The 15,832-nt window shown below is 30.2% G+C and overlaps 1 protein-coding gene across 2 annotated transcripts in view; it reads left to right on the top strand.

Annotated features, from left to right (window-relative positions):
• The window catches only part of LOC117180003 (formin-binding protein 1-like), a 137,371-nt gene that overhangs the window by 68,007 nt on the left and 53,532 nt on the right, over positions 1-15,832 (top strand). For both annotated transcript variants that reach the window (XM_033372274.1, XM_033372273.1), the window contains one exon: positions 8,037-8,152. In XM_033372274.1, the coding sequence (XP_033228165.1) occupies positions 8,037-8,152 (116 nt within the window). The remainder of the gene's footprint in view (positions 1-8,036; positions 8,153-15,832) is intronic.

Raw genomic sequence — 15,832 nt, 5'->3', positions numbered from 1 at the left:
GTTTGTGGACATGGAGCTTGTGTATTTTTGGAGTTTGTGGGTTTGGAGCTTGTTGGTTTGGGGTTTTTGGATTTGGGGTTTGTAGGTTTGTGGACATGGAGCTTGTGTATTTTTGGAGTTTGTGGGTTCGGAGCTTGTAGGTTTGTGGACATGGAGCTTGTGTATTTTTGGAATTTGTGGGTTTGGAGCTTGTTGGTTTGGGGTTTGTGGGTTCAGGGCTTGTCAGTTCATGGGTTTGAGGCTTGTTAATTTGGGGTTTGTAGATTTGGGGTCGAAATTTATGCAGAAATTCCAGGTTTTTAACCACTTTTTGAATTTTACTGCAAATTCTGGCGTGCTAGCTCAATTCTGCGAATGGATTCGTGTTCAACGATCCCAATAACATAGAATATACCTATTAGAATCCCAGTAGACTTCCAAAACTATTTTGCGGTCCCGTGTTATAATTACGACAATGCTTTTTTAAATTACAGGTATTCACATATACTTTAATTTATTTGCTGACCATTTTTTGATCTGGCCAAATTTGATTTCAGTAGTTTATTAAATAAACAGTTGAATTTCTATCCTCTTTAATTATGATATCATTCAGTTTACTCTGCGTAAGACAAAAATATTTCACTTACAAATTTTTCTTTTAAGATGTTATTTTTTAATCGTACATTTTTCATTTCAAGAATTTTAAAATACAGTTTTAAAGACTTAAAACAATATAAATTAATGGCGTTTGAAATCGACAATTTTGGATAAAAACCATTTTTGCTTGTTGAAAAGTGGATATAAATTATAATGATTTTTTAAATTGAACTATAAATTAAGGATTTGCAAATGAATAATAGCAACTGATTTTACAAGACAATTCAGAATCAGTTAAAAATTAAAAAATTTCAAAATTTCAAGGTAGTTGTCTCGTGCCAAAATTCAGAAATCTGGAAAGACAAATTATTTTATATGAAATACATTGAAATTTACAAATAAAAAACATTAATTTTAACCATGTTTTTTGCAGTTTAATTTTATCTTACCTTCGATTCTTACCAATTTTTTAAAAAAGTTTGCATTTTAATAAATGGCGGCTTTTTCCCGGGAAAAAATTCTCTAACAACTCTTCTGTTTCCAGTTGTTAAAATAAATGAATAATCTTAAATTATAATTTATTGTTTCAAAAATGTTTTCTTAAAAAAAAAATTGTTTTCATTATTTCAACCATAAAAAATTTACTTTTAAAATTGAAAACAGAAACAGTAGAGTTGTTGACAATGTCTTTCCGGTAAGAATAAGCCGTCATTTATTAAAATGCAATCTTTTTTTAACCAAATTGGTAAGACGTGAAAGTAAGAAAAAATTCAATTGCACAAAATATTGTTTAAAATTAATTTTTTCATTGTGAATTTTAATATTTTTCATACAAAATAATGTTTTTTATTTGAAACAACATCATTTATAATATTTGGATTCTTAAAATCATAGAAAAACTACTTTTTTGACATATCTGATATTTAGCACAACTACTTTAACGTTAAAAAATTTAATTATTTCAATTGAAATTTTGAGTGTATATTTAAACAAATGTAAACGCCTGATTGAAACTTTATCAACTATTTTGAATTTTAAAATAACTTCAAAATAATATATTTATAATGAAGGCTTTCGCCAAATTAAAAATATTGTTTTAGCCTAAAATTTAAAATTGTGTACTTGAGAAAAGTAAAAATTGCTGATTATTTAGACATATTTGATTGTTCATGCAAATCAGTAATTTTAAATCAAATATTCAAAACAAAGCAAAAAACTAAACATTGAACGTCACAATTTAAATTGTGCTATTTGAAAAAAAAAATTAATTCACGAGTCAAATTATTGCATTTTTATGTTCATTAATTCATTTCTAATAATAATTAGGAATGAAGGCTTCAAAAGAACAAAAAACATTTTCTTAAGATTCCTAGAAAAATTGAAAATGACTCTTTATTTTGAAGAAATAGTTTTAAGAGAATATTTAAAAAGATTTAAAGAGATTTCCAAAATGATCCAAATGTTTTCCATTTTACAGGATAAGAAAAATTGGAAAGAATCCGAATAATTATAAAAGATGTTTAGAAGTTCTAAAAAAAATTTCAAAAAATATTTGAAAATTTGAATAAATGTAAAACAACATATAGATGTTTCAAGATTTTGAAATTGAATTTTGAAGCTTTCTAAGGATTTTTAAACTGTTCAAAACGAAAATAATTTAACTTTCAATTTAAGAAGTGTTCAGTTTAAAACAAAAATTTAACCGTACAAATTCTCAATATTTCTAGCTTAAAATTGTTTAAAATTATTTGCAGCTCAGTTTTGATTAATCTAAATGCAAAATTGTTTAGCTTTGTAGTTCGAATTTTGTTTATATCATTGACCGTGAAAAAAGTTTGAGAACCGGGAAATGATCAGGAATTTTTTTATGTGATCAAAAAGCGGCCACCCTCTGCATCGCAGTTTCACTTTTCATTACGGCATGTGCATGCTATAAAGTATGAATGTCAGACTTCCTTCTGTGAGCTCTGGCCAGAATTTTATTGTGAAATTCTCATTGTCCTATGGGCCGCTAGAATGTATGCCGCGCATTTTCCCATTGGCAAAATGCGATAAGATCTTACAGTCTTTATCTCAACACACATTTTTCTCATTTTTGTATTTTTTTTTTTTTTGCGAAGAGAGGCAAGAAAAATAGAATGTTGGATTGTTTGTTTGCCTCTCTAGTAAATTACACCCTTTCTCACGTTGTTTGTTCATACCTCTTTTAGATACAAGGACACTTGCAATATTTTTTTTTGTCACTTTGATTCGATGCGATTACATAAATTACTCGATAGATTGCCACAATTTCAAGATACCGCTTTAGGGACCGTCCATAAACTGCGTTACCTACAAAGATGAATTTTCAACCAAGAAGATTAATTTTGCACCAAAAAAGACGAATTTTCCATCAAATACATGAACTTTCAACCATATGCTTGCATTTGTAGTTTAATCAAATTACTTTTTAACAAACGAACAAATATTTTTCAACCAAGACATAAGAACTTTAAACAAAATACGATTACATAGTTGAATCCTCCACCAAAAACACGAATTTTCATCAATTGAAATGAACTTTCTACCAAAAGTCTACTTTTCAACAAAATAAATACAAGCGTCTCTCCGTCCCGAATTTTCGGGGCGATTGATGTACCTTAGTTTATGGACGGCCCTTTTTCAAAAAAGGGCCTTAAAGAAAAGATATCAATGGTCATTAAGTTATAAACATAGTGATAAACAATTTTTAAATAATCAGAAAATCATCAAAAGAAGGTTAGAGCTTGTCAATTTCCCCCGATATAATGTATTTGAAGTCCCCTCAAAGGTTTTTTGGCAAAACGAAATTTCGCTGTATAAATTTTTGTTTGTACCTTTCCGACCTTTATGATTATATATGTATAGATACGAAACAACTTTTAAGTAGCCGGCATTTTGAGGTCTTTAATTCCGTCTCAGTCGCTGAGTCAGAAATGTGGGTGAAACTCGATTAGAAGTCTTTTGTAAAATCTTCTTATCGGAGTGAGTCCCGGTTTCTTCTGTTCGATTTCAAGACTTCTTTCCTAGTAGTGCGAAACGTGCTCTATCCTATTCAACTATATTTTACCACGCTTCGAAGATTTCTATAACTGCATTCGCGATATGGAAATGAGATCTCATTTATTAATAATTGCAGACAGTAGTATATCATTTCATTCATTCATTTCTACATTCTTATACTTGTCTGAGATTGAAAATTCGTAAGTCTTGCAACTTATACGAATGAGCCTTGTTTAGTGTATATGCATACTTGTATATAAATATCAGCGCGAGGTTTAGAATTTTTTTAAATTGTCCTGGAAAAATCTGGAATTTGGACATAAAAAATCTATAGCAACCCTGACAAAAAAATTAAATACAAATTTTATACAAAACTCCATGAAATGATAACAAAGTGAATGTTCCTCAAGTTTAAAATTAATGTAAATAATAAACTTATCTCATTTCAAAATAATCCCAGTTGACAAGTTCAGCAGTTCAGAAAGAAATATATTGCCTATTGTTAAAAATTGTTTGCATTTCAAAGCTCCGATTAATTGTGCAAATAATATTTGAAAATAAATGAGAATTATGTACTCTATATTATTAAACAAGTGAAGCTATTCATTGTCTGGTATATAAATGTCCAGTATATAAATGTAATATAGAAAATGCCAGGTCACTATTTTGCTACTGTTTACAAAATTGATGGCACTGTGAAGGCTATTTTTGATCTCTAAAGTGAGTTCAAGCCCTACAATAAGAACATTTGTATTTGAGAGAAAGAAGATGATGAGTCTTATAATTGTGACAATGGTTGATGTCAGCCTTGGGTCCAACTATGCAGCATCAGTTTAGCAGTTCGCTATCAGACGTTGAACTTTTATTAGCGACACCGCCTCTGCACTTTCTTGGGCATAACTACCAACCCATATGACTGCAGACTGACTGTACGGGTACGCATTTGGCTGTGAGACCATATTCGGAACGATCCGGTTTTATTCAATGTTCAATGTTCATGGTGGGTCGTTGAAGGTCCAAGATTTATCTCCCAAATTTTAAAGGTTGTGCAAATGGTCAAACATATCAGATATAGTGAAAGCGTTAATATATCATCAATTTTCAAACTACATATTTACGAAGTTTCACAGGACCAAAGATGTTGCACAGTTCGAGACACACTTTGAGTTTGAAGAATCGAAGCAACTGCAGTGAAAGATTATTGAAAGCAATTTCATTCCTTAAAAAATGTGACAATTTGTCAAGTAGACAGGCAGGGCTGGTTCTATGTTAAAATTCCTACGTTGCCCATTTCGAGAATATGCAGCTGAATTGTCTTATCTCCGTGCTAAGTTTTTAGAATGTTCTCAAAGGATCCTGATGATGCAATGCAATTATATTGCGCAATTGCGAGAGACAAATTTGCATAAACAACTTCAAGGTCATGTATTATCTCAATTAAGCATTTCACGTGAATAATTTCAAGGTTATATTTTGATTTGTTATCATGTTTTCTATACTGCGTCATATAGTTATGAAAAAAATAAGGATTATTTATTGCTTTGTTATGGATAAAATATTTAATTAAAAAATTCCTGTATTTATTTATTGCGCAAAAGATGACTCAGTAAAATTGCAAGGACAGAACAAAATATAAACTTGAAGGGGTTTACGCGGAATTCATAATTGAGATAATAATTAACCTTAAAGATGTTTACGCAAATTCGTCCCTCATAAATGCGCAATATCATTGTATGACTTCATCAGGACCATTAAAGAATCAGGACCATTAAAGAAAACGTGATTAAAATGGGAATAGGTCGATTCCCTCTTTTACAATTTTTCTCTTTTTGACTTGAATGTGAACTCAATATTTGGTTGACATTTTTTTTCTTTCTTCACTGGATGATCTTTTTTGGTTAAACATTTAATTCTTTTTTTCAAAACTCGTCTTTTTGTTGAATGCAACTGTTTTTTATTTTAAAAACTTTTTTTCTTTGAAACCTCAACTATTACATTTTTTGTTTCATACTTTGTTCAAAATATATTTTTATGATTCAAGATTAATCTCTGTGGTTGAAAATTGAACTTTTTTCTTAAAGATTTTGCATTTTTGGTGGTAAAGTTATTTTGTTTGTATTGGAAATTCAAGTATTTGGTTTAAAATTCAATAATTTTGTTGTAAATGCAATATTTTGACTTTAAACGTTAGAAATGTTTAATTTCTGATTTCTAATATGATTTAAAAGAAGACCATTTTGAGCACGTGAAGCCTGTTATCAATACAATAGTTGAAGAAAAAATGTTTAGGCTTCTTCTAGCAAGTACGATATACATATGTGCTTCATATAATTATTGTTGTTTCACAAGCAAGGTGTTTCGATATTTCTCAACACTGATAAACTGATAATAAATGTTGACTGTGCTATCTTTATACCTGTATTGAAGCTATAAGTGTCCCCAGAATGGAATCTTGATCAAACAGCTTTCACGAAAGTATCGCTGCTATACGAAAGCAAATCGTACAATATTTAAGCCTTATCCTCAATATGTTAAGTACTTTCAAAATGACTCTCCAATCTAGAAAATTCAATTGTCATGTTCTAAAGTTAGAATATTCAATATGTTAAATTTAAATTTCGATCATTCGGTCTATTTTTTTATTATTAACAACTATTACAAATGCCTATTGGCTTAAAAAGTCAGTTATTTTGTATTAGCTCCGATAGTAATCGAACTGATTGCCGATTAGGTACTCTTATCACCAAGCTAAGGAATATCAACAAAAAAAATTTCTCAAAGTGATACATGATGCCTTTCGAAACAACATTCTATGCACACCTAAATGTCCTTATTTTAAAAATTTATTAAATGTTAAAGAGCTGTCGACCCGTGTGAAAATATATATAAGATGCTACATTTAAAGTCGAGTTTAAGCCTGGAAGGGCAGGAAAAGGGAGCTTCTGGATAATAAGGCGGTCAAGTTAAGGCCTGTGAACAAGTGCTGGAAATGGGACACTGGCAATGAGGGGGTCATTTTTGGGGCTAGGAAGAGCTGGAAAGGGACACTTAGGCAATGAGAATGACAAATTTTTGACCTCGAAAAAAGAGTTGGAAAGGAAGAACGCGGTCGATGAGGCCAGGCTTAGACGTGTGAAGAATAGCTGGAAAAGGGGCACTCGGACAACGAGGAGGTATAGTTAGGGTCTGGGAAGAGCTGGAAAGAAGCACGAGGACAATGAGAAGGACAAGTTTGGGCCTACGAAGAGCTGGAAAGGGGCATAAAACAATGAGGAGGTCAGTTTTGTGCCTGAGGAAGCTCAAGTTTGGGCCTGGGCAAAAGAGGTGGAAAGCGGTCACAGAAAGGGGCCAGGTTTGAGTCTGGGAAGTAGAGTTGTAAAGGGAGCACATCCTCAAAGAGGAGGTTAAGTTTGGACCCAAAGAAGAGAGCTGGAAAGGGGACACACAAACAATGAGGAGCTCAAGTTTAGGCATGTGAAGAATAACTGGAAAGAGGGCACTCGGACAATGAGGTATAGTTAGGGTATGGGAAGAAGCACGCAGGCAATGATAAGGGCAAGCTTGGGTCTACGAAGAGCTGAAAAGGGGCATAAAACAATGAGGAGGTCAGGTTTGTGTCTGGGGAAGGTCAAGTTTGGGCCTGGGGAAATGAGCTGGAATGGGGGCACGTCGACAATGAGGAGCTCAAGTTTACACATGTGAAGAACGGCTTTAATAAAGGGTCAGCGGGCGATAAGGAGGTCCATTCAGGGACTGGAAAGGGGGCACACTGGACAATTAGGATGTCTAGTTTGGGCCTGGGAAGAACTGAAAAGGGCAAGTTTGAGTCTAGGAAGAGCTGGAAAGGATGATTTCATGAACATTTATTTACACTTGTCGGTACCCCTTTAACGTTCAATAAATTACTCAAGTTAGGATTTTAGATTCAATTTATTTTAAAAGATAATAAATCCTTCTTGATAGGTAAAGTCTTAAAATTACGAAAACAGCTTGTCTATCTTTAAATAATAAATTTCACTCAGAATGGGCTATCATTCATGAAAAGTGCACAGATCGCAAAAGTCTTTTTGTTTGTCTCCCTCTCTGGGGTTAGGGATCAAATGCATAAAACCAATCGATTAAATCGCTCACCATTTAGAGGATAATTTCCTATACTTAGCCAAGATTCATATTGTCCTCTTTAAGATGCAATCACACGATATTTCATATAATGTCAATCATTTTCGATGATTAAAATTAATAAACGTTCATAAATTACGTCAAGTTTTTTCTCATTAATTTTTTTTCTGTGAAATTATTTAGGGTCATAAAAAATAACGTAAAATGATTGGCGGTTTCAATAAAATAAAGATTTAAATTTGAATGATTTTTCCAGATGGATCGCAAAATATTAAGTCCCTTACTGAATACTGACGAAATATTTTTTTATTATTTTCCAGGACCAGTTCGAGAATCTGTCCCTGCACACGCAAAAAGGGATAGAATTTCTAGAAAGATATGGACACTTTATTCGTGACCGATGTGCGATAGAAGAAGAGTATGCCGCTAAATTGAGGTGAGCAAAAAGATCTAAAAAAAAAAAAATGAAATCTTATAGAAGAAAAAAAGTTTTAAAAAACTTTCACTTATTTCCCTGCGTTTGCCTTTTTTTTTTATTTTCTCTTTAAATATACGATATTTTAAAATATGTAGAATATTTCGTTCTAAATCTATATTGTTATTTTATTCAAAACTAACCACGAGTAGTTTATGCTTTTTTTAATTTACAGAATTATCTATTATAATTAATTTGATGTTTTAAATTAGAATAATTTAAAGCAAATCTATTCAGGATAGTCGAAAGGAAAGGGCGTTTCGATATGAAGATTTCGACCTTACCGGCTTCACAAACATTTCGTAGGCGAAAGTGGTTCGTGTCCGTGCTAAGAGTTTCTAGAAGGGGCTTGAAAGGTCCTGTTGACGTCACAAAATTATATTGCGCAATTTTGTGAGACCGTTTTGCTTAATACAATGTTCTGGAGTTATCGGGATGCTTCGTGAACATTCAAGAAACTTAGCACAGACACGAACCACTTCAGCTGCAGAATATTCTCGAGGTCGGTAATGTAAGAATCTTTATGTAGAAACGGTCTTGCTTATCTTTATTATATCGCTGTAAATGGACTTTTAACGACCTAAGTATATCCAATTTAAGAAAATAGATTCTTTAATGACAGAAATCCTTAAGAAATCATTTCCCTTTTTTCGTTAAAAAAATTACCATCTTTCCCCCTTTTTGAGCTGTTTTAGTGCTGTGATCCTTGAAATTCGCGAGAATTGTACTAGTCTCCACGTCTCTACGAGTTTGAAAATATTGAAAGTGGCGCTTCTATTTTTGACATAAGGAGCGTGCGTAAGAAATTGCAGCACATTAAAATGGAAGATACGCGCCGTATAATTTATGTCTTGTAGAATATAAACGTGAGGGGCATCAAGAGATCGGAATTGGAATGATAATGTTACTTGTGGAGCTGAAGCTTACGCAGATTAATTAGAACTATAGGGCGAAAGCATGTTTAGAAATAAGAGTCTATTATATCTAATAAGGAGTTAGAATTAATCTTGCTGTTTTATCTCTCAGACTAGAATTTATGTGTGTGTTAGGGTGGGTCGATAAAACAAATTTATGCAAATCAAAATTGGAAACATGTGAAGAAATAGTGTTTGAGAACCCTGAAAAAGCATAATTAGTTTGATGTCCATTGATGAATGCCTTTAAGTTGTCTGTTAGCTTAATATGCTTGAAAACAATCTTATTCTCATAGTTCTGATATACCAATTTAAATAAAATATATTTTTGTCTGAAACGCCTTTCCAATGTGTATATCTATTATACAACGTTCTCTGTAATCTATGTTTAATGGGCCCCCGATTACAAAAAAAAAATTAAGTCTACAGGAATGACGAAACAATTTTTTATTAAAATTTATCATTTTTGTAATTAAAGCTTATGCCTTTAAAGTAAAAATTTTTCATTTCTAGGACCCAATATTTGGCCAGTTTCGAGAAAAACTACTTTAAAGTTTTCGTTGCTGGTCTTACGGAGAAGACCTGCGCTTGTTTCAATTTTTGTTTGAATTTTTCTCATTAAAACTTTTAAGTAATAAATTCCCTTAATTAATTTATTTATAATACATTAGCAGTTTTATTTTCAAATAGCCGAATGGAAGGGAAGGAAATTGCATTGGAAATACAATTTTTTCAATGTGTATTTGTGCATAACTAAAAAAATTAGAAGTAGACAGCGAAAAGACTGGCAAAGAAAACTTTAAAACCTTTTTTTCTTTTTTTTTTTAATGGTAAAAATATATTAGAAAACAAATATTTGGTTGTGAATTCATATGTTTCGTTGAAATTAAACTTTTTCCACGAAAATTAATCTTCTTGTGTGGAAATTCGAATTATTCATTGCAAATTCAACTACTTGGTTAAAAAATCAACTAACTTTTTGAAAGATTCGTATTTTTTTTTAACTAATCTTTTTGGTTGAAACTTCAACTATCTGTTTCAAAATTTAGCTATTTTTTTTAAATTCGTCTTTTGGTTTGAAAATTTATCTCTTGGTTGAAATTTATTACTTTTTAGTGAAAAATGCAACTATTCGGTAGCAATTTTAACTACTTTGCAAAAATTTATTCTTTTTGGCTTGAAAATTCTAAAATTTGGTAAAAATGTTTGTTTTTTCATGATTGCAAAATCTTTTTCGGTTGCAAATTCATCTCGTCTTGTTGAAATGTCATATTTTTGGTTGAATATTAATCTGTTTTGGTTTGCAGATTCAACTGTTTTTTTTTTTTTTGGAATTTCTTACTTTATTTTTATTTTTTTAGTTAAACTGCTTCTTCTTTTAAATTAAAATCGGATTTGGTTGAAATATGAACTATCGAAATTTTCGTTGAGAATTCACTTTTAAAAATTCAACTACAGGGTTAAAAGATCAACTGATTTGTTAATAACTATTTTTTGTTTGAATTTCTTTTTCAACTAAATATTTACTAAATTCCATTTTTTGTGACAAATTGATATTTTGAATCATTATTTTTAATTTGGTTGAATTTCTTTCTTTCCTGTCTGAAAAATCTTTCTTGATTGAAAATTATTGAACACTTTCGTTGAAAATTCGTCTTTTTGGTTTGAAAATTTATATTTTTTAGTATAAATTTCATCTTTTGAAATTCTTATATTTAAAAATTTTATTATTTGGTTGAAAATTCAATTATTTTGTTGAAAATTCGAAATTTTGTTAAAAAGTCACCCTTTTTATTTTTTGGTTTAAAAAATTCAACTATTGGATTGAAAATTAACTTTTTTTAAAACTTTACATTTTTAGGTTAAAAATTTTAATGTCTGAGAAAAATCGTCCTTGTGTCGTTAAAATTCGGCACTTAAAATTTAATCTTTTTTGGTTGAAGAGCTAATAACTATTACGTTTTTAGTTGAAAATTAACTTTTGTATTGAAACTGTATATTTTGGATTTGAAACTTTAAAATTGTTGTAAAATAGTTTTTGTTGAAAGTCCAACTAATTTGTTCAACAACTTTCCTAAAAATTAATTTTTCTTTGTTTAAAAATTAAAAAATTTTTGTCTCAGAAAATTCGTCTTTGTGAACTAAAATTTTGACAATATGGTTGACATTATTTTCTTCGTGGACTTCAAAATCTTTCTTGGTTGAAAGTTCAACTCTTCGCTGAAAATTTCAGTTTCTTGGTTAAATTCAACTATTTTTAAATTTAAAATTAAAATTGTGGTTGAAAATTGATCTATGCGTACTTTTTTGACAATTGAACCACAGGCTTAATGATTAATTCTTTTGTTTGAAGATTGATCTGTTTGGATGAAAATTATTTTTTTTGCTTGTTAGAAAATGTATCTTCTTGTTTAAAAATTCATTTTGTTCGTTGAAAAATCGACTATTTCTTAACAAATTTATCTATTTTGTTAAAAATGCATTAGTTTGACTAGAAAAATATTAGACATTGATAAAAAACGATGTAGTTGTGTATGTGTGATTTTCGTTTTTTCGCCTATCTGTTTATTTATTTACGGATTAATTATTTATATACCTATTGAATTTTTGAGATGACAAAAGTCGATAGTCGATACGCAATGGTTCCTTTTGCGACACCCTGTATGAAAAAAACGGAAAAAAATGTGTATACAGTAGAGGGCATTCACGAGACAAACAAGGGGGCCTTTAATACAATATTACTGACATGGAAGTGAGTCCCTGAACTCACGGGTTGCGTGAGATACACTAACTTTTGCCTTTCGCGATTCGCGACATAATTCAAAAGGTCAGGCTTGCTCTTTTATGCTCACGTGCTTTCTTGCCTGCATATTCTATTTGTTTATTCTTATTTCATCCTAGAAAGAGGATGTTTATTTTTTCTCCTTTGTCCTTGATTCGTCTCGTTTTCTTTTGTTGTTCCGACTTTGTTGCATTATCTTGGGAAATATATTGCATTTTCAACAAAATAGTTAAATTTTCAACAAAACTAAAAAATTATTTTTAAACTAAAAAGTTGTAACCAAACGGTGGAATTTTAAATTAAAAAGAATCAACTACCTTCAGCCAAAAACAATTGAATTTTTATTTTTTAACGAAATTTTCGAATCTTGCAATGTCCCGGAAGTTAGATCCGCAAACTTATTTTTTCTAAAAAATTCAAGTTGTGCTAAATTGTACTAGACTTGTGCTCATTTGTGCCGTAAATAGTTTTTTGAAAAATCAAAAATTACAGGCAAAATTTTTGAATCAAACGTTTTTTTGCTAGATCCGCAACTTCTTACTAGAGTAAAAAGAAAGGTTGTGCTAGGAGGCTCGAAGTATATACAATTTTGTGCCAGAAATAAAAATTCCAAAAACCTAACCGTTTAAAAAAAAACAAAGAAAAACAAACAAATTTATTATTTTTTTAAATTTCGAAAAACTAAAACTTGTGCTAGTTTGTGCTCGATAAATGAAGTCTTTATTCCCTCTAAGAAAATTACGCGAGATCAACAGTTTTCATACGAAAACTCAAAATGTAAAACTCAAAAACCATACAAGATCCAAAGATAACTAAATTTCGAAAAAATAAAACTTGTGCTATGTTGTGCTCGACAAATGCAGTCTTTATTCCCTGTAACAAAATTACTCAATATCAACAGTTCTCATACGAAAACTCAAAATGTAAACTCAAAAAACACGAAATGTCCAAAAATAGTCGAATTTCGAAAAAATGAAACTTGTAATGAGTTGTGCTCGACAAATGCGTAATTTTTGAGTTTTACATTTGGAGTTTTCGTATGAGAAATGTTGATCTTGCGTAATTTTGTTAGAGGGAATAAAGACTTCATTTATCTAGCACAAACTAGCACAAACTAGCACAAGTTTTAGTTTTTCGAAATTTCAAAAAATAATAAATTTTTTTATTTTTGGTTTTTTTGTAAACGGTTACGTTTTTGGAATTTTTATTTCTGGCACAAAATTGTGTATACTTCGAGCCGCCTATAGCACAACCTTTCTTTTTACTCTAGTAAGAAGTTGCGGATCTAGCAAAAAAGACAACGTTTTTTCAAAAATTGTGCCCGTAATTTTTTATTTTTCAAAAAACTATTTACGGCACAAATGAGCACAAGTCTAGCACAATTTAGCACAACTTGAATTTTTTAGAAAAAATAAGTTTGCGGATCTAACTTCCGGGACATTTGTCTGCAGAGCATGATGAATTTTCAAATCCAAAAATAAAAAACAAATTTTCTACGAAGCATTTGAATTTTCAAAATAATATATTTTTTTAAATTTAACTGTCTGATTTAAAATAAAAATACTATTTTTTAAAAGAAATATTAACTATGACATGTTTGGTTGAAAATTCATTTTTGTTTAAATCAACTATTTTGTTTAAAATTAAACAACTTTGTGAAAAACACATGTTTTTTTTCTCATCATTTATGATTGAGAAAGTATTAGAATTGTGGGAAATTTGACATCAACCTTTTTCAATGGATCTTCACGTTCCGAGACCCCCTGAATCCGAAAATCAGGTTTTCACGATGGCGTCTGTCTGTCTGTGCGTCCGGTCGTCCGTAAACACGATAACTCTCGAAAAAATGAACGAATCCAATTCATCTTTGGCACACTTTTTTTAAGTCCTAAAAGAAAGGACGAGTTCGTGAACCAGCCATTTTTGATAAAAATTCAAAAAGTGAGCGCATTTTGAAAATTTTTGAGAACTTTTTTTTTAATTTGAAAATTCTATGTACGGATATTTATAGCATTAAAAAGAACACAATTTATCCCAATAACTTTCTTCGATAAAAAGAAATTTCTCAGAGTTATAGCGTTTTAAAAATTTTTTTAATCAACCGAAAATCAAAATTTGAAGCCGAAAAACGCACGATATGAAAAAAAGTCAAGTGAAGAAAAACATTTATTTTTGAAAGCCCTACAAGATTATCATAACCAATTTTTGGATTTTCTTCAAAAAACGAAAATTTTGATTGCACAAAAAATAATAGAAAATAAAAAATTCCATTTTGTGGAAAAACTATGTAGGATACGAAAAAAAGATGAATTAACAAAAATGGTTATCCCAAAAAAGATCTACAATTTCGTTAAGAATCACTTTTTGATAGGACGCGTACTTTTTGTTTTATTCGTGAAAAATAACGTTGAAAAAAAATAAAATTAAAAAAAATGTGTGGAAAAACGAGGAAAGTTACGAGAAAAAATTTAACAAAACCTGTTTACAAATGTCTGTCGGAAATCGAGCGCGCAGCGCGAGTGTCACGATGAGAGTGTGTACCTCAAAGCCTACAGAGCTTTGAGAAACTTAATCTTTGACTATACTTAATTAAGTAGACAATTCAGAACATGAAGACGCATATAAATACTGCCATCTAAAAGAGATCTTTTTGATTAACTTTTTTTCAAGCATTCCAAATGCAAAGAATAAATATACGAGCGCGAAGTGCGAGATTCAACCGTCGCGCGCCGTAGGCGCGCTCAAACTTGCGAGCGAAGCGAGCCGCGCACGTAGCGTTCGATGAGAATGTGCCCGCAAAGCGGGCAGATTTTTTGTTGAAGATTCATAGTTTTAATTGAAAATTCAACGGCTTAATTTTAAATTACCTTTTTGTTCAAAATTCAAGGATTTTTTTAGAAAACCCACAATTTAGAATGAAATTCCACATTTTGGTTAAAAATGAATTTTTTTGTTCATACTGCAACTACGTTGATGGGAAATTAATCTGTTTGATTTAAAATGAAAGTATTTCAAAATTTAACTATTGTTTTGGAAATTTTTCTTTTTTTGTAAAAATAAATTCTTTTTTCTTAATAGCTATTCTATTTTTGTTTGAAAATTTGTCTCTTCTAAGCTAAAAACTCATCATTTTAGTTGAGCATTCAATTATTTTGTGGAAAATGCGTATTTTTTGGTTGGACTCAACTGGTTTTAATTTGAAATGAAAATGTTTTTTTGTTGAGAAATATTAACTGTTACATGTTTCCTCGGAAATTAATTTTTTTCCTGAAAAATCAACTACTTGGTTCAAATTTGAACTAATTTGTAAAAAATTCATCTTTTTCTGAAGATTCAGACTTTTAACTGAAAATTCAACTATTTGTCCGTAAATTAACTATCTTCAAAATTAATTTTTTTATTGAAAAGTCAACTATTTGGTTTAAAGTTGAACTATGTTGTAAACAATCATCGTTGTTTGTTGAAGATTCGTCATTTTTGTTAAAAATTCCACTATTTGGTTGTTAATTACTTTTATTGTTCAAAATTAAACTATTTTGTATAAAATAAAAAAAATTGGTAGAAAATTAAACTATTTATTCGGAAATTTAACTATTTTGTGGGACTTGCTTTTTTAGGGGGAAGGGATTAATATTTTATCTACAAAATTAGTTGAAAAATCAATTGTGGTAAAAAATTATGTATTTTGTTGGAAATTTGTATTTTTTAGTTGAAACTTTTGTGATTGAAAATTAACTTTCGTGTTGAAAATCCTTCTTTTCTAGTTTTAAATTCAATTGTTTTCTACAAAATTCGACTTTTAACTCGAAGAGTAGACTATTTAAAATTCATCTATTTGGGTAGAAAATTAATCTTGTTCGCTGAAAATTCATCTTTTTGTTTAAAAATTCATCTCCTTTGAATTCATATTGACTTTTTTTTCGAAAATTCAACCAATAAATTTTT

Source organism: Belonocnema kinseyi, chromosome 9, assembly GCF_010883055.1.
Source record: "Belonocnema kinseyi isolate 2016_QV_RU_SX_M_011 chromosome 9, B_treatae_v1, whole genome shotgun sequence".
NCBI lineage: Eukaryota > Metazoa > Arthropoda > Insecta > Hymenoptera > Cynipidae > Belonocnema > Belonocnema kinseyi.
The sequence above is the reverse complement of the archived record's forward strand: the minus strand, read 5'-3'. Positions and strand labels throughout refer to the sequence as shown.